Source organism: Macrobrachium nipponense, chromosome 1 (genome assembly GCF_015104395.2).
Source record: "Macrobrachium nipponense isolate FS-2020 chromosome 1, ASM1510439v2, whole genome shotgun sequence".
Classification (NCBI taxonomy): Eukaryota; Metazoa; Arthropoda; class Malacostraca; order Decapoda; family Palaemonidae; genus Macrobrachium; species Macrobrachium nipponense.
In genome coordinates, this window is record NC_087200.1 from 186,600,676 (window position 1) to 186,626,291 (window position 25,616).

Genomic DNA, 25,616 nt, shown 5'->3' on the forward strand with positions numbered 1-25,616 from the left:
TGCAGAAGTCAAGTCTAATTCCCGCTCAGAGTGCGTTTATCTGGGGATCCAGATGAACTCTCTGAGTTTTGTTTTTCGGGCTTTTTCCGTCACAGGAGAGGATAGCCCGGGGACTCGAAAAAAAAGTCAACAACCTTCTTAGGGAAAGAAGTATGCACAGTGAGGGAGTGGAATGAGTCTGCTGGGACGCTCTCCTCACTGGAGCAATTTGTTTCCCTAGGGAAGGTTGCACCTGAGACCGCTCCAATTCTTCTTCATCAGAATTGAAGTCGTCCTTCTCAGGATTTGAAGTTCTCCCTGTTCAATTTTTCTTCAAATCAAGAAGGAGTTAGCATGGTGGGCGATCCCAACAAGTTCTCGCAGGGACTGCCTCTTCAATCCCAGAACCCCAGCCTGGTGTTGTTCTCCGATGCGTCGGAAACAGGTTGGGGGGCGACTCTGGGAACCAAGGAGGTGTCAGGAACCTGGGTGGGGGACCAGTCTTCCTGGCAGGAAAGAAACTAATAGCCGTGTGGTTTCTCTGAAGGAGTTCGAGTCAGATGTGACAGGAGCAGTTGTGCAAATAACTCGGACAACACCACGGCTCTGGCATACATCAGGAAACAGGTGGGGGGGACGCATTCCTTCTCTCTGTACGAAACAGCAAGAGATCTTCTTCTGTGGACAGAAGAAAGGGGGATAAAACTTCTCACCAGATTCGTACAGGGAGAAAGGAATGTAAGGGCAGATCTCCTCAGCAGGAAAGATCAGGTCCTTCCCACAGAGTGGACTCTGCACCAAGATGTTTGCCAGAGCTTTGGAAGTTGTGGGGCAGGCCTCTCTTAGACCTGTTTTGCAACTTCAAAGAACAAAAGACTGGATCTGTATTGCTCGCCCATCTCGGATCCAGGAGCAATAGGGATAGACACTCTCCTACTCGATTGGAAAGGACTCGATGTATCGCGTTTCCCCCCTTCAAGATTCTGGGGTTGACTTTAAAAAAGTTCGCAGAGTCAGATTCCGCGAGATGAGCTTTGATAGCTCCCTTTTGGCCAGCACAAGATTGGTTCACAGAGGTGCTGGAATGGCTAGTGGATTTTCCAAGATCGCTTCCTCTAAGGAGCGATCTACTCAGACAGCCCCCACGACTTCGACTACCACAAAAACCTCCCCGCTCTCAGTCTGACTGGCTTCAGACTGTCCAGAAACTGGTCAGAGCGAAAGGCTTTTCGTCAGCAGCTGCTAAGGCAATCGCTAGAGCGAGGAGGTCTTCCACCCCTTACGAGTGTAACCAGTCGAAGTGGGATGTCTTCAGAAGATGGTGCAAGAGGAATAACCCGTTCCTCTTCCAGTACCTCCTGTGAATCAATTGCAGACTTCTTTTTAATTTTTTTCTTAAGACAAGAATTGTGGCTTAGGGCTTTCAACGATTAAAGGCTATCGTAGTATGTTGGCGAATGTCTTCAGGCACAGGCCTCAACTTATCGGAAGATAAGACCTACAGGACCTTATTAGGTCTTTTGATACAACGAAAATGCAGTCTCCTAAGACACCTAGCTGGAATTTGGATGTAGTCCTTCAATTCCTTGGGTCCTCTAGGTTTGAAACCCCCTAATTCAGCCTCATTCAGAGACCTTACCAGGAAAAGACTGTTTTTGATGGCTCTAGCTTCCGCCAGAGAGTGAGTGAGCTTCAGGCGATTGATGGTAATGTGGGTTTTAAGGAGGACTCTCTCATTTGCTCTTCCTTCCTGGTTTTCTTGCAAAGAATGAGAACCCATCAAGTCCATGGCCCAAGAACTTCGAGATTCGTGGGTTATCTTCTTTGTAGGAGAAGAACCCGAGAGAACTCTTTGTCCAGTGAGAATGGTGAAATACTACCTTAGAGAAAAGAGCAACTGAAAGCCAACCGAGAGGTCCTGTGGTGTTCAGTAAAAGAGCCTACTCGTCCCACTTGTCGAAGAACGCATTGTCCTTCTTCTTGAGAAGCCTCATCAAAGAAGCACACGGATCCTGCAGAGAAGAAGCATCTTAGGCTTCTTAAAGTGAAAGCACAACGAAGTAAGAGCCATAGGAACTTCTCTTGCTTTCAACAAGAATATGTCCGTGCGAAATCTGATGGAGACAACATTCTGGAGATGTCAGTCAGTGTTCGCGAACCACTACTTACGTGATGTGAGAATCACTTACGAAAAATGCTTCGCCTGGCCCATACGTATCTGCGGATTCAGTGCTGGGGCAGGGAGCTGGAACTCATCCTGTTTAGTAGTATAAATTTTTCCCCTTGTATTTGTTGTTGTTGGTTGCCTTAAAGAGGATGCATGAAGGCATCTCTTTAGGTCGTAATACTAATCTTTAGTAGTTTGGTTAGGTGGTCTGATGAGTGTGGCTCCTTGCAGTAGTAGTGGTTAGGACCTGTTAAGATAGGGACGAACTCCCTTTAACAGGATCCGACTTGGATTCTACCACACAAAGGGATCATATATCCCAGTGGTAGATCCGAGAGTCTTTCAGCATCAGGTCACGTCCTAGCTGTAGCTCTCCAGGGCAACGCAGACTCAGAGACAGTATCAATGAAGTCTTCTGCCTGAACAGGTAAGAACCAAGGTTATTTATATCCTACAACATCAGTTTGTTTCTTATCTCTCCTTATTACTTTAGCTGTCTCTTACCCTCCACCAAGGGTGCCAATCAGCTAAGTATATATCTGGCAGGGAAGTTCATGTACAAACAAAAATGATATTGTTAACTACAATAAAGCATTTTTGTACATACTTACCTGGCAGATATATACGTCTAATGGCCCACCCAGCCTCCTCTCAGGAGACAGGTGAAAGAACAAAAAAAAAAAAAAAAAAAAAAAAAAAATCTGGCTGGAGAGATAGATTGGTTCATACGCCCCGCCACCCAGCGGCGGGTAGGTAGACCACCTGACCTACCTGTCGCGTGTGCCGCGAGATTTTTTGAAATTCTGTCGGAACGTCGGAGACTATAGCTAAGTATATATCTGCCAGGTAAGTATGTACAAAACCTTTATTGTAGTTTTAACAATATCATTTTTATAAGTTTGACCAAAGTTTACAAGTTGTATTTAATTTGAAGGGAACGGACATTAGCACAACTTGTTTTTTAATAATCCTGGTTGAAGTAAAGATACTTGGTCTATATATATATATATAACGATATAATATATATATAAGTATATCTATATATATATATATATATATATATAGTATATATATATATATATCTATATATATATATATATATATATGCAATATATACGTATTACATATACATACATAGTCATATATACATAAAGTACATAGTCAGTGCCCACCTATTCACAGTTCCAGACTCATGGACTCACTTATTCGCTGATTTCTCTATGCCTATTTGCAGCATTTTTCATCGAGAGATATTCCCTAATTACTGTATATTTATTCATATAATTTTCATGAATAAATGCACATTTTTTGGGATGAAACTATCAAAATCCTTTGGTATAAGCATTTTTAGATTTTTTTTGTGTTTGAACTATCTACAAAATAAGTAGGCAGTTCTGAGCATTTTTAAAGGGGTTTTAAGTATTTGTGGATTTTAGATATTCGGAAGCGGGGGGGGATATGGTACACATCCCACGCAAATAATTGGTAAATTTATTGTAATTAGTTGCTCGAAAGCTAATCACTCTAAGTTCATTGCTCAAAAAATAATTACTCGAACTATCAGTTGATCATAAGAGAGTGCTTATATACATATACAGATATATATATATATATATATATATATATATATATATATATATATATATATAGATATATAATATATATATATATATATATATATATATATATATATGTATATATATATATATATATATATATATATATATATATATGTGTGTGTGTGTGTGTGTGTGTGTGTGTGTGTGTGGTGTGGGTGGTGTGTGTGTGTGTGTGTGTATGTATATATATATATATATATATATATATATATATATATATATATATATATATATATATATATATATATATATATACGTATATATATATAGCACATACACATACATAAATATACAGTGCGGGGCCCCCTGTATTTGCATTCTCCAGATTCGTGGACTCACACATTCGTGGATCTTTCTCGGAAACGTTTTTTCCGACCCATTATTCGCGCATTTGCAGTATTTTTCTATGAGAAATAGCCACCATTTCTTGTTTTTTTTATCAATTTCATCATTAAATGCAATTTTTGTGATAAAGCTATAAAAAACCAATACCGATGAAAATTTTTAGGGTTTTTTCTTGAGTTTTAACTAACAAAATAGGCTGTTTTTTAGCGTTTTTATAGTGGTTCCAAACATTCGCGGGTTCTAACTATTCATGGGGGGCTCTGGTATGCATCCCCTACGAATACAGGGGACCACTATATATATATATATATATATATATATATATATATATATATATATATATATATATATAGTATATATATATATATAATATATATATATATATATATATCTTCTTTTCTTCTTTATCTTCCCGCCACTCTGGCCAGTGGCATAAGGCTGAGTATATATTTATATATATATATATGCATAGTTTGTTTGTACGCACAGACGTCAGTTAACACATTCTGGTCTTGCAACAACTTGCCCTGCAAAATTGAACAAATTTCAATAGGGAGAATTAAGAAATATCCATATTGCTAAATACAGACCAAAATCCAGACATCCGTTCTTTAACCAAGAAAACAAAAACCCAAATTTTAGAGCACTTATCTACAGATCCATCCATACTCGTCAACTAGAGAAGAATGACAACCAATACATTCGCTGTCTTACCCCCACCCTCCAAAAAGGGTGGGTAACTGTTGGGACTACGTCTTCGTTAGCAATTGTTTTAATTTTAACTTGTCAAAGGTTACTGGCCGTAATGAAAAGGCTGAACTGCTTTATTGAGACAGCTAAGCGATCCGCTGAGGATGTCCCTCTCCTTGATACTTTGTCATCCTCAACCTATTCATACGAAATTTGCATATTGATAATTGGGTTGAGTAGATCCTGATGGTTTCTTTCCTTTGCTTTTTAAAAAGGTTTCTAGCATGTCCAAGAGTAGGAGATTCTATAGATTTTTATGTTGACATATTTTTTCAGATAAGTGCAAGCTTAGTTATACAATGCTGCTCCAAAGAGTGGCATATCTGCAGACTGTATGAAAGTATTTATAATTAGAGAATTAAAAGTTATGTTAATATCCTGTTCTTTTTACTACTGTAGTGACATTCATATATTATTTTTCTTATGAGTATTTCCCTTTTTTCATTTCCCACAGAAAGGAATGCTTTTGTGGTAATGAGGAACTACCAATGAAAATGAAAGTGTCAGATGCTCTTTGTGCTATGCCTTGCACAGGTGATGCTAATCTCTTCTGTGGTGACTACCTGCATATGAATATATATGAAACTGGTTTAGCAAGTGAGTACCATACCATTTATAGATGAAATATTTTATTGGTTATATCAGGAGGATTACGTTTAATACCCAAAAACTTTACCTGCTTAGTATGGCCAGATTATCTGAGATGTCTTAAAGAGTGTTTGAAATTTCTTCAAAGTTGTAATTTCATCAACAGTTTTCATCAGGGTGATGTGCATGGTAAAATTTGTGATCAGTATTATAAAACTATTAACTTCTGTAAAACAACTCTTTTGATTATATAATGACAAATCTTTACATCAGTAATCCATTGTTCTTTAAGTACTTGGTGTTTATGATGTGCACATACTCACCATGAGGAAGACAGAAATGAATGTAAAAGAACATAGCATTTGAAAGTAGCTTATCAGCCCCTGTAACTCATGAGCATCAACATAGCCCCTGTAACTCATGAGCATCAACATAGCCCCTGTAACTCAGGAGCATCAACATAGCCCCTGTAACTCATGAGCATCAACATATATATGTAGCATTCTAAAAAGGCATAGTCATGGTTTTATGGCAAGAAGGAATGAAAGTGTTTTGGTATTGGTTAGTGTAAAATCTTGGCACATGAAGCTTGAGGGGGATTTTGAAGTTTTTTGAAATGATTAGAACAAACTAAATAAAAAAAATAAAAGTAGTGGTAATCAAAACACAAAGTAGAAGTGATCATTAAGATTACTAATACAAGTCTTCTAAGAAGAATGATTTCCAATAGTGGTCTGAACATCATTACCATTTTTGAGAAAATAATCACTTCATAGGAAATTTGCATTGAAAACAAACCCTGAAATAGGCTGCTAACATCAAGACAGAACAATAATCTAACAGTGACAGAAAAAAAACTTAAGTAAGTGGCATTAATTGGGAAAAATTCACCACAACTGTGAGCTGCTTTGTTTTGAAAAGAAAAGATCATAGTAGCCTGCTGATATCCAGATAGAACATAATCTAATATTGGCAGATAAAGCAAAATATAGGAAGAATGTCATATTAATGCCATCTCTGTGTGTAGCTGGCCCTCTGAACAGTTATTTACCCCTCTGGCAAAATTATGTTACTGCACTGAATATAACACATTATTTTATTGGCAAGTACAGAACTGAATCATTAACTAAAATGTTATGTTACCTGGACATGGTGAATCATAGAGTGGGAACATTGCACAAGAGAGGCTTATCTATATCATATTTCTCCTAGAGTCCAACATTGTTTTATTGTCAAATACAAAACTCAGGGTCATTAACTAAAATGTTACCTGGACCTAGTGAATCGTGGAGTGGGACCACTGCACAAGAGAGGCTTTTCTATGTCTTAGTTCTCCTAGAGTCCAACGTTTCAAATTAGTCAAATGCATGCAGCCCACCAACCTGAACAAAGCCTTCAGCTTGTGATAGTATTACCACAGTCTTATCCTTCTTGTTTCTAAATCTTGGTAGTAAAAATTATGTGCCTCTTCAAATTCAGAGCATCTTTGATGCCAGGAAATGTGGTACTTTCATCTCACTTTACTACATCTATAGCACATCCTTGAAATAGCTCTCAAAGCTAAGCTTTTATATAGGATATAATTACTCTATGCAGTGGATTCTGATAGCTATTTTGTCCAATGGTTCTGTCCCTTCATATTTAACAGCAGGTTCCGGTATTGAGGTAGTGTCTTCAGTTGTGAACACACTAGTAAAAAACTTATTCAATAACTGCTTTTTCCTAGTCTGAGTTCACCAGGTTACCTCTATTGTCTTTTAGGGGACCTATGCTATGTTTTATTGGTTTCCTACTATTAACATGCACAAAGAATTCTTTTGGGTTTTCTTTACAGACTGATGCAACTCTCTTATCCTCTTTTATCTTTGCATTTCTTACTAATTTGTCCACCAATCTACAGAGTTATTTATGCCTGCTTGCTTCTATGGGTGTTGAGTGTGGGTTTATTGATTTGTACAATCTGTCTTTCTCTTATCTTATTTTTAATTTCTTTGTTGAACCACTTTGGCTGAGTGTTGCCATTTGTTAGTATTTACCTTAATGGTATAATATCTAGAGTGCTTTTCTGTGTATTACCCTCATGAAAAGACTTCCCAGTGCTTATCTATGCCTGTGTTCTCGTCATACTCTAGGTTTTTTAATGTACTCCTTTAGCTTTCTTTTTTAGGTCTTGTCAACAGTAGTCTAATCTCATTAATATCTTCTTCTCTTTTTTATGTTGAACATTAATTTGAAATGAGATAATTTTATGGTCACTTTTGCCTAGATTTGCCCCTGCTGAAAGATCAGATACTAGATTATCTTCTGTTGACAGGACGATGTCTAGTACATTGTTTCCTCTAGTGAGTTTGTCACACATTGGTGGAAGAATTAATTTTTTACAAAATCTAAAAGTCTCTTTCCTTCTACGTTTGATGCAGAGGTCATCATGTCCCAATGTACTGCCGCATTGAAAATTGAAAATCATCTTGAGAGAGAGAGAGACGAGAGAGAGAGAGAGAGAGAGAGAGAGCACGAGAGAGAGAGAGAGAGGAGGTATATGTTTACATTCAAGCCTAATACATAAAGGAACATACACACTCTTATACCATTTTTGTGTATAGTATATTATGCTACAGTATTCTAGTATTTTTTTACTTAGAGTCAACATACTTGTAATAGAAGCAGTACAGTAAATCAAGCAAAGCCCAAAAAATGGTAACGTACTTATGTATACATGCACTAATTCGATGGCATCATGAACTTCCTTGAGTTGTGGTTTCTTTTATGTTTATGATACAAGTAATTCATATACTATTAACAAGGATATGTATAGTACGAGAGAGAGAGAGAGAGAGAGAGAGAGAGAGAGAGAGAGAGAGAGCTCAATCGGCTGATTCTGAGAACATAAACATTACAAATTGTGGGACTATCAGTTTTTTATACATACAGGCAGTCCCTGTTTAATCAGCGGGTTCTCTTCTGACGGCTTGATGGTAAGCAAAAACTGCCAATAACTGACATCAGCGATTTTCGGTGCCGATAACCTGATTTTGGTGCCAATAACCATTTAATGTTGCCTCTGATAGGTATGTATCAGCGCCGATAAAAACCGGGCCTGCCTGTATTACGTTAATATAGTTTATCAATATGATAATACAGTTTAAATGGTAATGTCAGGATAAGTTTTTTATGTGGAAAATGTGTTCGTTAAATATGTGAGAAGCTTAGGTTATTTAAGCTGCTGAAATATTGCCTAAAGTAACACTGGATATCAAATAAAGATTTTTATAACTTTGAAACTGAGCTTCTTGGTTAGGATGCCATATTTTTATTGTGATACTTTAAGAAAATTTTTCCTTTTCAGAATATGTGCCTAAGGCTCTTAATGGTCCTTCAGATGGTGACACTGCAGTTAGAATAGCCTTCATTCTAACAGTGAATGGCAGAGCTGTGAGGCAGTTTAGGCGCCTCTTCAAAGCACTGTATCATAAGGACCACTACTTTTATATCCATGTGGATTCAGTGAGTATTTGCTAATTGGAAGTATTTGGAGATTCTAAAACAAAATTTTAAATGCCACTATCTCTGTACTGGTATTTCATGTACAAGTTATATCCATTCAAATAAGAACCTTTGCATGAAATAATTCTTCTTAACACCAAAACTCTACACTGGGACTCTTGGTTCTTTATATGTAGTAGTATTTTATTAGTTTGTAGGTGACAGTTTTTTAGAAGTTTATCCAGTTACACTAATAATGGATTAATTGCTAAGTACTACAGTACTAATTAAGAGAAATTGTAAGAATTATAAGATGTTCTTCCTATGGTAAATTAAACAGAATTTATTCTGGGCTCAGCTCGTGTCGCTTGCGCGAAATATACCTTTAATCTATTATTTCTAGGGTAAATGTACTAACACATACCAGAGAATAAATAAAAATAAAGAAAAAGGTCAGTATAACTGACTCGCTCACCCTCTAGGAGGGTGTCGGTATGAACACTAGGCGAGTGAGACCACTACCACGAGCCAAATGCCAATAGAAATCTCCCACTACAAAACCCTCCAAGAGGGGAGCCGTCCCACAGAGAGAGCAGCTCGTACTACTACTACTCCATCCCATGCTTGCGACTGCTGCGCTCTGGTGGCCATCCTTTTCAGTTAGCTCACACGAGTCACACGTGTTATTTTTCTCTCTGTATTTTTGTGCCCTTTCTTCGGATTTTCGATAATGGAGCGTGCAGCTATTTGCAGCAGCTAAGTTAAGTACTCAGTATTTACGGTTAGCGAGTTTTTTCCGTCCCCGAGACAGTATTTGCCGTTTTTTAGGTACAAATACTTCTCGGGGGCTGGAAGCATGGCAGCATGGTCCTGCCGCATGTTGGGTTCGTTCTTGGTCTCCCATACTAGAACATCCCTTATTATTTACGCTCTATTTTGATTATCCGCGTCGTTAGGTCTACTCAGGTTGTCATACATGTATGTATTTCACCTTATGTAGGCTTTTTCTATCCAGACCCTAGTCCAGGTTCTTAGTATCGGCCCCTGACTAGCTTTGAGTGGTAGACCTCGCCTTCGGGCTAGTCCGCACCCTCCTGGATTTTTTCTCCTGCTTTTTTTACCTCTTTCTTTCTTTTTATTATTTTTATATATTTATATGTTTTGTCACTGTGAGGTTAGTTAGCGTCTGGCTTAGCCTAGGTCCCGGCTCGTAGAGCCTAGTCTACCGTTGATCAGTTCGGTCGCTTCCACATAGCTTCTCTCTGATCAGTTGGTTTAGCCCTATGGGCCTATATGCTACCGCTTTTCAGTTCAGGTTGCTTCCCGATAGCTTTTCTCTCTGATCAGTTGGTTGGCCTAGGCTTGGTTACCGTATCTTAGTTTACCGCCTCGTGGTCACTACGTGATCACGAGTCAGCCAGACGCCTGCCAGTCCCCCTCCCCCCTCTCCCGCTCTCCCATAGAGTCGGGTGGGGGGTGGGTCGGTCTGTCCTTGCCCTCGCCCCGCATGCCCGAGCCTGGCTCCCCCTCTCACCCTCCACCGGAGGGACCTCCTGGGAGTCCGACAGTCCCTGACTGGTTCCGACCTCTCCGCTTCTCGGCTCGGCGGTGGTACGTTGTGGGGGGCCTGCCTTCCCCCCCTCCGTTACTTCCTTGCCGCTCCGGGCTAGCTCGAGTCTGTATGTCATCTCGCCCTTCCCTCCTTACTAGAGCTCCTCCCTATCGGAGCCCTGGTATCCAGCGGAAGGGTATAGTCCACCGTAGTTGGACCGGAGCATACAGTAGGTCTTTACCTAACCGTACCGTATTGCTGAGTTACTACACTCCGCTTCACTGGACCTAGTCCGGTTCATTGCATGACATTGCATGTAGGTTTAAGTTATCTTTTAAGTTTATCTTAAGTTTCTTAAACCATCCCTAACCCCTCCCTTTCATTTTACCGGATCTCTCCGGGATTATAGCCTATTCAGGCATGCGGAGGGGTTATGCCCCAAATTTTTTTCCGAGCTCCGGCATGTAACGAGTTCTTTGTCCTTAGTCTGTAAGTGTTCCCCCTTTAAGATACTCATGTGTCTTCCCACTTACAGGCCACCAACTGTGAGCATCCGGGATGTTCCGCTACACTTCAGGACCCCTGTGGCACGAAGTTTGCCGGTCCCATGCTCCATGCGCGACTCCGCACGGGGACATCCAGGTCTGGTACCATGAGACGTGTACCATATTTTACGATCTGGTGAGGCCAGCTTTTGGAAGGCGTAAGTATTCCATCTCCGCATGCTGCTCCGCTTCTTTTAGTACTTAAGTTTACGTTATTTACTTTAACTTAAGGCATCTAATTTAAATTATATTCTAAATTTTAGTTTTAAGTGATTCTTAAATCTAAAATATACCCTCTCTTACAGGCTCCGGCAGTAAGAGATACGCCATTGGCTACCCTGCGGGCCTGGGTCGGAGGTTTTAGCAAGCACCGCCGCCAAGGGTCAGCCCTACATACTGGAGAAGCGATTAGCTCTGTTAATCTTCCCCGGAGGCAAGGCGACTGGGTACGTCGACCCGGTAGAGGCGGACCCCTCTATTGCCTTTATCCAACAACAACTGGCGGCCTCCTTAACAGAACAAGACCAGGATATCTCCACGGATGTCGCAACCCTGGATATAAATGTTGAACCTATGGTAGGTATAGACGACCTGTTGGCCGAGGTAAGTAATGCAGGTACCCAAGGGTCTCCCTTGGGAGTGACTGTTTCTTCCTACCCCTGAACCCAGCATCTCCATCCTTCAAGGCTTTCACGGGTGATGAGTTATATACTCCTCCAGAGGCTTCGGTTGGACCTAAGATCAAGTCCAAACATATGACCTTGACTAAGACGTCATCGTCTTCGAAGAAGACGTCCTCGTCTTCTTCCTCGCGCAAGTCTCCGGCTCGTAATCCCGGCCCAGACAGGTCTAAAGGGTCTAGCTCCGGCTCAAAGTCCTCAAAGAGTAAACCTAAGGAGAAATCCCGCACCCCGGCAGTATCACCAGTTCCACTACCTTTGGTGCCTATTCAGAGTCTCCCCTCCACCTCCGCAGCAGCTCCGGCTTTGGACACCAATGCTGGCCTGTTGCAACAGGTGGGCGACCTAGTGGGCTCCCTTAAGACGAGTATGGAACATATGATATCCCGCCTGTCGGACAGGATCACTTCTCAGGACACTATTATAGCCGGTCTAAGAGAAGCCCCTCTTGCCTCCTCTCCCCTCAACCTCCAACACTAGCGGATCTCAGCTTCCCCCGCATGACTCGCTGCCCCTCTTTCTCCATGAACAATCCTTGGAGAGTACGCATCATACGCCCACCCCCTTCCAAGATGGTCTCATCTCCATACCGGAGTTTGGAACTCGAAGAATAGAGGACTTCGAGTTCTACCCGGAAGGCCTACAGCCTCCCTTCATAGGCTACGTCTAGGCTCACGCCTTCGGCTATGGTTAGGGATGACAGGGTACCAAAGGAGACAGTCCTCTATTCTCGAGACCAGGCTCAGCGAGAATGCTCAGATGTTTAGGGGACATGGACTGTTCGAACACCAAGATCCAACCATTCAAAAGTCCCTTTACCATTTTCACGATGGACGAGAGTACCCCGCTCCCTTTCCTAACCAAGATAGCTAGGTCGACCATCTCAGCAGCTCAAAAAGGGGAACCCATGCCTCAGTTAAAAGAAGCAGACCCCACATCTCCGTTGCTCCCTTCAATTGGAGAATTGTGGAAGCCTTGCCTAATACTTTCACAGCTTGACAAACTCAAACCTGACTGTGCTATGGAGCAGTTTGGTGAAAAGCTGCCCAGGCTCCCTGATAGTCTTATTCAAGCGGAATTTGACTCGAAAACACGACTAGCCAGGTCAATCAACCTGATGGCTATGTCTGAGGTAGCAACCATGGCTTATGGTTCAGAACCAATTTTTAAGCTTATGACCAAACCGCCCTGACTCAAACGGTGCAGTCAGATATGTTCGAGTTTGCCACTGCCAGAACGAATTGTAGGAAGCATGTCCCTGCTAGAGGCAACCATTCGTCATGAACCGAATAGGTTACTCTCTTCTAACATCTGGGGCGCAGATCTCTTCCCAGAGGCTATGGTAAAGGAAGTCCAGGCAGAGGCTACGAGGGTTGAACCAGAGCCTTAAGGACCGTTGGGGTCTTACGGCTAGGAGAAGGCAAGACCTGACACCAAAAGGTAAGGGGCAAAGGAAACCCAGACGTTTCCAGCCTTACCAAAAGAAGCAACCGCGCTTCCCTCAACAAGTTCTACAGTGCCGTTAGTGCAGACAGCCCAGCCCTCCACGTCTAAAGGTCAATCACAGCCTATTTATGTGATATCCCTTCAGCCTCAGCCCTCCACCTCATACGCCATCTCTCCAGCTTACAATCAAGCCTTCGAGAGTCAAGCTTCTCAGAAGTATGACCGCTCGAACAAGGGAGGCAGAGGTAAGCGGTCCTTTCGTGGGAGAGGATCGGGAGGCCCCTTCAATAGGGGAAAGCACTTCAGAGGAGGTCGAGGGGGTTACCAGAACCAATGAAGAACTTCAGGTAGGAGGGAGGCTGTTTCACTTTCGCCACCGGTGGAACTTCAGCCAGTGGGCTCAGAGCATAGTGTCAAAAGGGCTGGGTTGGAGCTGGTTGACGAACCCACCTCCAGCCAGACCTTTCCGTCAACTTCCTTCCAAGGAATTGACAGAGTACGCAGAGGACCTCCTTCAGAAAGGAGCTATAGTCAAAGTCAAAAGGTTAAGATTTCAAGGTCGCTTGTTCAGCGTTCCAAAGAAAGGCTCAAACAAAAGAAGGGTAATCTTAGACTTGTCCCGCTTAAACTTAGCCATCCGCTGCGACAAGTTCAAGTTGCTCACGATCTCACAGGTGCGGACCTTACTTCCCCGTGGGGCCGTCACCACCTCTATCGATCTTACAGACGCCTACTATCATATCCCTATTGCAAGACACTTCCGTCCGTATCTGGGATTCAAGATAGGAGATCAGACGTTCTCCTTCAAGGTAGTCCCGTTCGGGCTCAACGTGGCACCCAGGGTGTTCACGAAGCTAGCGGAAGTAGTAGTGCAACAGCTCAGAGCTCAAGGGATTATGGTAGTAGCGTATCTCGACGATTGGTTGATCTGGGCCCCATCAGTCGAAGAATGCAACAAGGCCACACTGAAGTGATCCAATTCCTAGAATATCTAGGATTCAAGATAAACAGATCCAAATCAAGACTCACTCCAGAGTCAAACTTTCAGTGGCTAGGCATTCAATGGAATCTATCCTCACACACTCTGTCGATTCCATCCACCAAAAGGAAAGAAATAGCGAAGTCAGTCAAGCAATTTCTAAGTCACAAACTAGCATCCAGGAGAGCTCAGGAAAGGATCCTCGGCTCTCTCCAGTTTGCTTCAGTAACGAACATCTTAATGAAAGCCAAACTAAAAGATCTAACCAGGATCTGGCGCTCACGAGCAAATGTCAGGTCCAGGACAAGCTATCCTCAGTGCCTCTGATTCTAAAGAACCGGCTTCGGCCGTGGGCAAAAGTCAAGAATCTGTCAGTGTCAGTTCCTCTTCAGTTCCCTCCACCAGGGATCACCATCCACACAGACGCGTCCTTAAGCGGCTGGGCGAGGGTACTCCCAAGTAATAGGTTTCAAGGAATTTGGTCACCCCCAGTTCCGTCAGTTCCATATAAACGTACTGGAGGCAATGGCAGTTTTCTTGACTCTGAAAGATTACGCCCACCAAGGTACTCCCACATAAAGCTAGTCTTGGACAGCGCAGTGGTAGTACATTGCATAAACGAGGAGGCTCCAAGTCGCGTCATCTAAACCACGTCATGATAGCCATCTTCTCCCTGGCAGACAAATTCAGTTGGCATCTTTCCTCCACCCACATAGCTGGAGTGAGAAACGTCATAGCAGACGCCCTATCCCGATCAGTACCCCTAGAGTCGGAATGGTCTCTAGACGAGAGTTCGTTCCAATGGATCCTTCAAAGAGTCCCAGGGCTACAGGTGGATCTCTTCGCATCACAAGCAAACCACAAACTACCGTGTTATGTAGCCCCAACCTGGACCCTCTGGCTTACGCACGGAGCCCTGGCTCTGGACTGGAACAACTGGAGAAGATTTACGTCTTCCCTCCAGTGAATCTTATGAAGGTATTAGACAACTCAGGACATTCAGGGGTCAGTGGCTCTAGTAGCCCCAGACTGGCCGAAGAGCAATTGGTACCCCATGATTCTGGAACTGGGCCTTCGTCCCCTTCGGATCCCCAGTCCCAAGCTCTCCCCAGTCATACAAACGAAGACTGTGTTCGCTTCCTCAGGGATTCTCAAAACCCTAACTTTATGGATTTCATGAAGTTTGCGGCAAAAAGAGAGGCGAATATTGACCCTCAGAATATTCTTTTCCTGGAATCCGATAAAAGGGATTCAACTTTGAGGCAGTATGATGCTGCCGTCAAAAAGTTAGCAATCTTCCTGAGGGAGTCAGATATCAGATTCATGACAGTTAATTCTGCTATATCCCTTTTCAAGATCTTTATTTGAAAAGGGTTTAGCAGCTAGCACTATTACGACAAACAATCAGCATTGAAAAAGATATTTCAATTTGGATTTAACATAGACTTGACAGATACCTATTTCCTCGTCTATTCCTAAAGCATGTGCTAGACTTAGGCCCTCTGTCAGGCCTACGTCAGTTTCATGGTTCTTAAACGATGTTCTAAAACTGCTTCCGAAACCGATAATGACACATGCTCGTTTATGATGCTCCTTAGGAAAACTCTGTTTTTTATTAAGCCTAGCTTCAGGAGCAAGAATTTCAGAACTGTCGGCTTTATCCAGAAGATCCGGATCATGTTCAATTCCTTCCCACAGGGGAAGTGCTACTTCTCCGGAACGTAGTTTTTTTTTTTTTTTTTTAGCAAAGAATGAAGATCCTTTGATGAGGTGGGAACCTTGGAAGGTATTACCCTTCGCAGATGTTTCCCTTTGTCCAGTTTCAACCTTACGAGCCTTTCTATCCAGGACCTCCTCTTCCTCATCGGGGCCCCTCTTTAGGAGGGAAAAAGGTGGTACTTTATCCACTAAAGGCATCAGGCAACAAATCCTGTACTTTATCAACAAGCCAATCCTGACTCCTTTCCAAAAGCACATGATGTCAGGGCAGTAGCCACCTCAATTAATTACTTCCAGCATATGAATTTTGATGATTTAAAGAAGTATACCGGATGGAAATCGCCGACAGTGTTCAAACGTCACTACCTTAAGTCCTTGGAAGCTCTGAAATTACCAGCAGTAGCAGCGGGTAACATAGTTTCCCCTGACTCTAGTTTGATTATATAGTGTCCCTTTTGTCTGGTTAGGGACACACACAGCTGATTACCATTCTGATCTCATAGATGTTATCCCTTATTTTTATGCTAGGGGTACATCATATTACAATGGTTACGGGTTTTGTATATTAAGTCATATACATTCCTGAGATATATATTTTTGTGATTGATCAAATATTTATGTAACTTTATATTAATTGCTATTTCTATTTTGATACATGTTGTTACACAGATTTATTATGATAGGTAATCATTTTACCTATTTGTATATATGTAAATTACCTTATATTATTAACATAATTAGTTTAGGGTAAGGGTTTAAGCATAATTCTGATTTTGTTTTACTGTGTATTTGTATCTTTTTAGTTCAATTTATTCATTCATTTATTTGTATCTTTTATTGAGACCTATTCTGTTTACTTTCTTTACAATCTTGTGCTGTTTCTCTGGTACGATTTCGCGCAAGCGACACGAGCTGAGCCCAGAAAAAGGATTTTTGACGTAAGGAAAAATCTATTTCTGGGCGATTGGCTCGTGTCGCCAGCGAAATACCCCCCCTACCCGTCCCTTCGCTCAAGATTGTCTGCTAACTTCAGGATGGCCACCAGAGGCGCAGCAGTCGCAAGCATGGGATGGAGTAGTAGTAGTACGAGCTGCTCTCTCTGTGGGACGGCTCCCTCTTGGAGGGTTTTGTAGTGGGAGATTTCTATTGGCATTTTGGCTCGTGGTAGTGGTCTCACTCGCCTAGTGTTCATACCGACACCCTCCTAGAGGGTGAGCGAGTCAGTTATACGACCTTTTCTTTATTTTATTTATTCTCTGGTATGTGTTAGTACATTTACCCTAGAAATAATAGATTAAAGGATATTTCGCTGGCGACACGAGCCAATCGCCCAGAAATAGATTTTTCCTTACGTCAAATCCTTTATATGTGCACTAGATGACAGTGCAAAATGTTTGACAGTGAATTTTAGATGACTGCCTTGGGTGACAGGTAAAGGAGTAGTGAGGGCAAATGGCCATCCTCTGTTGTTAGGATGGTATTAAGTGAGATTGTATACAACAAGAGCGGTTCAGCTGAGTGAACTTCATCACTAGGACAAACACAGTAATGCCCATGTTCAGTCTTATTTTATGAGTACAAAAAGGTGAATGTAGTGGACCCCCCATATTCGCATGGGATGTGTATCACACCCCTCGCCAATACTAGCTAAAATCCACAAATACTTTAAACTCCCCTAAAAATGCTTATACCTGAGTATTTTAATAGTTCTATCACAAAAAGTGTATTTAGTAACGAAAATTATATGAAAATACAGTAATTTGTGAATATTTCTCAGTGAAAAATACAGCGAATAAGCAAATGGCATGTGAATAATGGGTATATGCGGTACATAGAAAAGTCCATGAATTGTAAGTCTGCGAATAGCAGGGGTTTGACTGTACACTAATTTTCTCTGATGGAAGAATTCGTGAGTATACATGGAATTTAATTAATGCTTGGAAGTACAAATGATTTTAAATATTAAGCTGTTACTTTTTAACAAAAAAAAAAAAAAAAAAAAAAAAAAAAAAAAAAAACAAAGTGGGCAGAGTGCCAGGTGAGGCTCGCTGACATGTATGGGTGGTGAACGAATTCTACTGGACTCCTCGCACATACAAAAATGTATGGTGGCACATACAAAAGCAAGAAAATCTTTCTTATTTACGAGACATACCTGTACAGGCCAGTCCCTGGTTCACGACAAGGGTTAGCTCTTGAGATGCGTCATAAGCCAAAAATCATCGTAAGCTGGAACATCATCAAAAATCCTAAGAAATTGCATTATCAAATTTTTCATTAAAAGCCTTCAAATATTAATTATGGTGTCTTTTCTTGAGACATATTTCTTCCGTCAGATCGGCATCGTAAGCGTCGTAGCCATGGAACATGTGTTGTAACCTGGAAACAATTTCTGATGAATATACTGAAAAACACCGTAATGTTCTGTTTTGTGTGAGTAAAATTTTAGCAGATACAGTGGACCCCCACTTATTCGCAGTTGGGCAACCTCGGGTTCAGTTATTGGCGGGATTTTTCGCAACACATTTTTTAATAAATTGCAAAAATTTTGGTGATTTGCAGGCATTTTTGTAAAAAAAAATTATTTCTGTATTTTCTTTTTTTATGTTATTTTTGTGATGAAATACATTCTTTATCATAAAAATGTAGTCCCAAAAATAACATGAAAATGGACAGTTTTAAGCCTTTTTAGAGAAGTATTTGGTGTTCCAGCTATTAAAATACAGGCAGTCCCTGTTATCGGTAGGGTTCCGTTCTCAGCAGGGTGTTTATAAGCGAAAAGTGCCATTAACCAAAACTAAGGAATTTATGGCACCAAGTTTTGGTTAATTGAGCTGATAACCAGCTAATAGCACCTCTTTTAGGTATCAGCACTGTATGACACCGATAACTGAACTTGGCCCCATTATGGTGCCTCCATATCGCTGATTTTATGGTGCTTGACAAGCCTCCTGAAATTGAACGGGATCGCCATTAACTGAGTTCACTGATCAACTGAGGACTGCATGTACACAGTTGTAAGTGTTTTTAGAGGGATTCCATATATCGCGGATTTTCGGTAATCATGGATGGTCCACTGTAGAGGGTAAATGATACACAATAACCCAGTGACTAAGCTACCTAAGAATTGTGAGAGCAAACGAGAATTTTTCTGGTGAACAAAACTAAACTGTTTTGCATGGCATAGCAGATGGTGGGCAAAGAGACAGGTGAGCGAGTTGCCAATTGCGGGATTCCTAAGCCTTGTGGTTAAATAAAATTCTTGAAGGACATGCAGTGAGTTCACCTAGCTAATGGTTACCATTACAGTAAACCCTCAACCATATTCATGGGGGATGGGTACCAGACCCCCTGCATGAATACTTAAAACCGCTACCAAACGCTTAGCCTATTTTGTTTTGATAGCTTCAAAAAAACTATAAAGGAAATGATACCTGAGTATTTTAATAGTTTGACCACAAAAAGTACATTTAGTCACAAAAATTATATGAAAATACATACAGTGCTATGTGAATATATACCAGTGAAAAATGCTGTAAAATAGGGCAAAGCTTTTTCCGAATGTGTACATACAGTCCATAGAAAAATCTGCAAATAGTGGAGGTTTACTGTACTGCCTTGACGGCTAGTGAATTTTCATGCAGGTGCCGACATGTAAAATGGCTAGAAACCTAACTTGCTACTCTCTTCCTGACTGAGTGTCACTCTCTGCTTCACCTTGACGGTACTAAATTCAATTCCCCTTCACACTCACTGGTTTGAATTTATTCCCTAATCACAAATCAAAAATACAGCATGCTAGTTTTCCTACGTATCAAATTTGAAAATAAACACTCTTAACACTGGTTCTAAAGCTGCTTTGCCTTCCAGTTCTGGATCCAAATTGCCTTTTGAAGAAATTTCAATGTTGCAGGTTCTAATCAATCGCTTTACATTAATTCTAACCAGTTAATTAGCAGTCTTGCTGGCAAAAAGTCGCCTCTGTTATAGATGACGAGGAGGGGACTGTATATTTTACTTTGAATTAGTAATCATCATGGCCATGCCTAAACCTTTCTCGTAGTATATAAATAATAAATGCAAAAAAATAACAATGAAATAAGGAAGGGCACAAGTGCAAATGGAAATTAGACACTTTCACTAAAGTAATTAAATTGGGAATTTACACAACAGCAAGGACTGAGTGAGTTAGATACGCATTACTGTTACGAATACTGGCCACCTGCAAGTGGACCTGTGAGCCAGTTTAGGCAATAATGCTATCAGCCCTGGTAGGGCAGAAATTTACAAGCAGAAGGGAAGGCAGGCACACGGCTCAGTTGGTAACGGCATCGATAACACTCCTGAAATTAAATGATTCCAGGGAAGAATGGCACTGAGATGACTCTCTATAATTGAATATATGCATGAGTTTGGTGGAGATCCTTTTCTTTACTTACTTGCTAGCAAGGACGAGAATTACTTTATACACTGTCAAGGAATTACACATGGGAAGTAGATAAAGTGTTAAGTTGATGGGACAAGAAATTACTTGGGTAATGAAATGTGAGAGAAAGAGATAATGAAATGAGTCAAAGAAAAAGATTCTGGCCAACCAATCTTTCTTCTGGGTCATGTTACCTTTGTTGCCTATTGGTTTTGGATATTATCCAAGGTACTAGCATTGTCTGGGAATCAGCACTTTCTGTCCAGTGTGAGTAAAGTGTGAGTTCCAAAGCACCCTGACTCTGGGGTTGTTAAGCAGAGAGATTAATTAGTGAATATTGCTCGACGAAAAAATCTGCGAATGACTGAATTTTCCATGAATAGTTTGGAGGCAAGTTCCACAGAAAAATCCATGAGTAAGTGAAGCTGTGAATCCTGAACTGCAAATAGGCAGGGGTGGGCTGTAGATAGATAGATAGATATAGGGGGATATACTTTTTTTTTTTTTTTGCATTGTGCTTGATGTATTTCATTACAAAATACAGTGGAACCTCTACATACAAAAGTCCCTACGTACGAAAAAATCCAGGTTACGAAAGCCAAGACCCTGCTCTCCTATTGGTCAGATCTGTCCCATCATGCCTCTAGTGAAACACCTGGAATTCGTTTTTTTCACATATATTTTGTTTGTTAATGTAAATTCGTGTTAGTGATTTCGCTTTCATTGTACTGTAAGTTACTTTATCGTGTTGTGTGTGAACTTAATTACTTATGTTATTAGCCATGGGTCCCAAGAATGTTGCTGAAGTTCACAGAAAGAAGAGGATGCTTTCTATGGAGACGAAGATGGAGATAATCAAGAAGTGTTAATGTTTTCTGCCATTTGGTAATGTGTTTCGTAAAGTTTAGTGATAATGTTTTCTGCCATTTTTAATGTGTTTTCATAAGTTAAGTGTTCATGTTTTCTGCCATTTGTCCTCCTCCTCTGCTGCCACTTTCGGACATCGCCTCACTCGAAAGGTAAGGTTCCACATTTTACTACATGCGTACGTACATGTACATACAGTATTTCTTGTACCCTGTACACTAATACACTTTATTCACAGGTACAGTCATGGTTATGTTAGGTATTGAATGGTCCAAATTGTTGTATTTCATTGTTTATTGGTCAATTTAGCTTTATTATAAAATTTACTGTGGTGTTTTTGTAGGGCTTGGAACGAATTAGGTAATTTACATATAAAACGTAGTTCAAGATACGAAAAAATCAGGTTACGAAGGCCGCTTCGGAACCGATGAATTTTGTAACCTGAGGCACTACTGTCTAGTGCATTAGTACTGTACATATCATTTGATAGAATGTGGAAAAAGCTTAAACGTAATAAGCAAAACAAAATAAGCTCTAACAGTCAAACACTTTCTTACCCATTTCCATCCATCCCACACTATTCCCACTCCTTCCAAGCCAGGGAAAATCCTTCCCTGCTCCACCCACCTTCCAAAACAACTCTTTCTTTGTGTGAGTTCTTAAAAACAGGCTTACTGCTGCTTCCCTTCCCTTCTGATCTAATGGTACTTGCACAAGGATGGTTGGTGAAAGTGGTGATCAAAGGCTATGAGGATGATACTCAAGTGCTTATTGTTGATTGGCTGATGCATCTCTAACATAAATTAAATTAATTTTCATAGTTCACATTTCCCATGCTTTTATCAGTAATTGCATTTTAAAAGTAAGTAGTGAAAATACTGTACTTTAATGAATGTTGGACAGTTGCTACTTGATGTGTCTCTACAGAGAAACAAATTATTGGAAGAATTGTACAGTACCAATAGTTTTTTGTATAATTATTGCTGATGAAACCTTAATCTTCATAAACATATGTGTATACAAGAAGATTGCCTTCCTAGTTATGCAAATAATCATCATCATCCTCATTGCCACCCATTCCCTCAGATTTGGTGTACCTATAGTATGCATAATTCAAGAGCAAAGGGAGGGTTTCAGAAGAGGGGGGTGAACCCTGTCTAGAAGAAAGGGTTTATCATCTGGCGATTTAATAGTGTGCCAGCTCATCTGAGTATGTACATAAACAAATGGCTGTAATGAGCCAGTGTTTGTGTATCATAATTAAAATTTAAAACTTTATTTTGACAATTTTACTTTAATTGCAGCGACAAGACTACTTGCACCGTGAAGTTCTGAAGCTGGAACAACAGTTCACAAACATCAAGGTCTCTCATTTTCGTTTGTCAACCATTTGGGGTGGTGCATCTCTACTTACAATTCTTCTTCACTGTATGAAGCAGGTCCTTCTGATGAAAACCTGGGAATGGGACTTTGTTATAAATCTCAGTGAATCTGATTATCCTATCAAGTGAGGGACATGAGTCATTATTTTATATTTCATGTTTTTCAAATTTTCTCTAAAAGGTTTATTGCTCATTAGTTAAAATGCTAATTTTCTAGTATGAAACAAGTGGTGGAATAGAACTGTGGTATTATTTTTCATAAATCAAAGATTGTAGAATTATTATTGATTTAAGTAGAATTCTTTCTAATCTCATTGAAAATTGCAGAACTAATGAAGAGTTAGTGAAATTCTTAACTTCCAATCGAGAAAGGAATTTTTTGAAGTCCCATGGCCATGACACCAACAAATTTCTCCAGAAACAGGGCCTTGACCGAACCTTCCTGGAATGTGAGACTCATATGTGGAGAATAGGAGAACGGAAATTGCCATTTGGTGCGTAATATTTGTACATTACCTCATCTGAAATTTTAATGTGCTGTTTTGTGATTTTACCATTGTGTGGTATGTATTGTGAGACTTTGTACGTATATACATTGTGTTCATAATGCGTACAAACTACTATTTAATTATATTAATATTGGAAAATATGAGAGAAGGCATATGGTGAATACCACCTTAGATGGATTATGACTCTCCCTTTTATCCGATTGCCATCCTTTTTCCTCAGTCTCTTACAATTTGTAACGTAAATAGTAATCAAGAGTTGGTTAGGCTTTTCTAATTAGCTATCAGAGTTGATTAGGCCTTTATGATTTGTAAATAGTTATCAGAATTGATTTCCTTATCTAAATGGTGATGTATTTTTTCAATTTTGCAGTTGCAGTAAACTATGCTTAATAAATTGGTGATATCCATGTTACACAAAATATATAGGCCATTTATATTTCTTTCAATTCAAATGCCAGATAGACCAGTTGATTATGTTTTCACAGTATTGTAAGAAATTTTTGCCATATTTTTTTGGCATTTTTCTTCATCGTTAATTTCCAGTAAGTTAGCTGCCAATGGTGAGCTGGCTGTTTGGCCTGTGACAGGAAAGGAAAGAGCATGCCACTGACCTGAACCTCTGCAACCTCTGGTCTGATGGAAAAACCCTCGATGCTGCCGTATCTATAGACATACCTAGGTAAAGAATCCTCTGGCTGGGAAGCAGACTGGACTTCTCCAGATTTACCACAATGGCTAGGCTCCAAGAAAACTGGAGAAGAAGACTATCCCTATCCCACCAGCTTTTCTCTGGGACTTGCCAAGACCAGTCAGTCATCAAGGTATCCCAATGGGCGAATCTCTTGAGCTTGAGCCCACGTCAAAATAAGGGAAAAGACCCTTGTGAACACTTGAGGGGGCTGTAGTCTAACTGAAGCAAAGGACCTTGAACTGGAAGACTTGCTCTCCAAGGCTGAAGCAAAGGAATATCCTGGAAGAAGGCTGAACTGAATCTGGAAGTAGCATTCTTCAAGTCTATTGACAGTATAAAGTCGTTCTCCCTTACGGCTACCAAAACCGTCCAGGGTGTCTCCATCCTGAACCTTGTCCTCCTGATGAAGTGTGGTTCGGCGTGAAAGATCTATCACTGGCCTCCAATTCCCCGTAGCCTTTGGAACCACGAAAATCCTACTAAAAACCTTGGTGAAGGACGATGTACTTCCTTCACTCCACCCTTGTCTTGCATCTTCAACACTTCCTCCCGAAGAAGCAAGTACATCAGAGAGCTTGAGCATAAGTTAGGTTGAGGAGAGTTCTGTCTGAGACAGGGGAAGGATAGTCGAAAGGTAGTAGATGATAGCCCACCCGAAGGCCACATATATACCCACATTCCCTGCATCCGTGGAATTGCCGTTGGCCCAATGGCCTGCCAGGCATCCCCCCACCCATGGCAACAGGAAGGGATGGTGCCCTCTTTATTGACGACCTGCTCTTTAGGGGCAAGGCTGAAATGGGCGTTGCTGTTGCATAGACTTAGACTTGGATGGAACAGTAGACTGAGGAGCCTTTACAGATGTCGAATGTTTGGCCAACTTCCTGGGAGGAGACCGCCTACTCTATACCGTTGGAGGTAGGAGTAGATGGAGGGCGAGAGCGAACTAGCCTGTCTTTGGTATCAGCATGGTCTATCACATCTAATTGCATTCTTGGAAAGAGAAGCTGCAAGTCCAGGAGGTCCCCATTACAAAGAAACAAGGACTCAGAATCCACCAACCTTGCCACCTTCGACAACGCCACGTCCCTCCTAACCAGGAGCAGGTTGGCCCACAAATTAGCACTGAGGTAGCCCAGGTAAGAGATGGCACTAGACTGTAGCAACCTTGATAAAGGAGGACGAGCTAACGGAACCTCCATCAGAGCGACGAGACACTATCCTGGCCACCATAGTAGACCAGTGAGATCAATAACCTTTGAAAAAGAAGACAGAAACTCTTGACTCTCCCCCTCTTTTGGCTCTGGCAGAGGAGAGCAACAGCGCAAAGTAGAAGGCCTAGAAGGATCCTCATCCTTCCTTAAGGCCACTGGAGAGCCTTCCCTTGAAAGCCGAACATCACACCCTCCACTGGCAGGACTAACCTCGAATGACGGAAGATCCCTAGAAAGAGGGTTCAGGAAGATGGTCAACTGATGAATCACACACACGGCCTTGAGCCAAACCACGTACACAGTCATGCGATGGAACCACATACACGCTCATGCAACGAAACCATGTATGCAGCCTTGTAATGACTCATATACATAGTCGCAAGATGAACGACACACTAGAGAACGTCCTGGAGGAGGAGACTGGTCTCAAGGAAGGTCCCAACTCTGGAAGGTGATTGAAGCAAGCAGGAACTTGGGGAATGAGAACCTGAAATCCTAGGTTTCTTGGGCATGGGAGAAAGGCTGGCCTTCCTATCACGCAGAGGCGAAGAAGCCCTATTAGGCTGAGAAACATGTCCACTGACCCAAACCACCTCACGTCCATGACCGTCCACATCCTCATGATTCTAGAGTGTTCTGATACCTAATACAAACCTTTCGGTCCTTTAACAATAG

General features: G+C 41.2%; 1 protein-coding gene across 1 annotated transcript in view; it reads left to right on the forward strand.

Annotated features, from left to right (window-relative positions):
* The window catches only part of LOC135219926 (xylosyltransferase oxt-like), a 313,007-nt gene that overhangs the window by 178,360 nt on the left and 109,031 nt on the right, over positions 1 to 25,616 (forward strand). The window contains exons 6-9 of the mRNA XM_064257145.1: positions 5,315 to 5,457; positions 8,795 to 8,952; positions 22,450 to 22,652; positions 22,855 to 23,021. Of these exons, the coding sequence (XP_064113215.1) occupies positions 5,315 to 5,457; positions 8,795 to 8,952; positions 22,450 to 22,652; positions 22,855 to 23,021 (671 nt within the window). The remainder of the gene's footprint in view (positions 1 to 5,314; positions 5,458 to 8,794; positions 8,953 to 22,449; positions 22,653 to 22,854; positions 23,022 to 25,616) is intronic.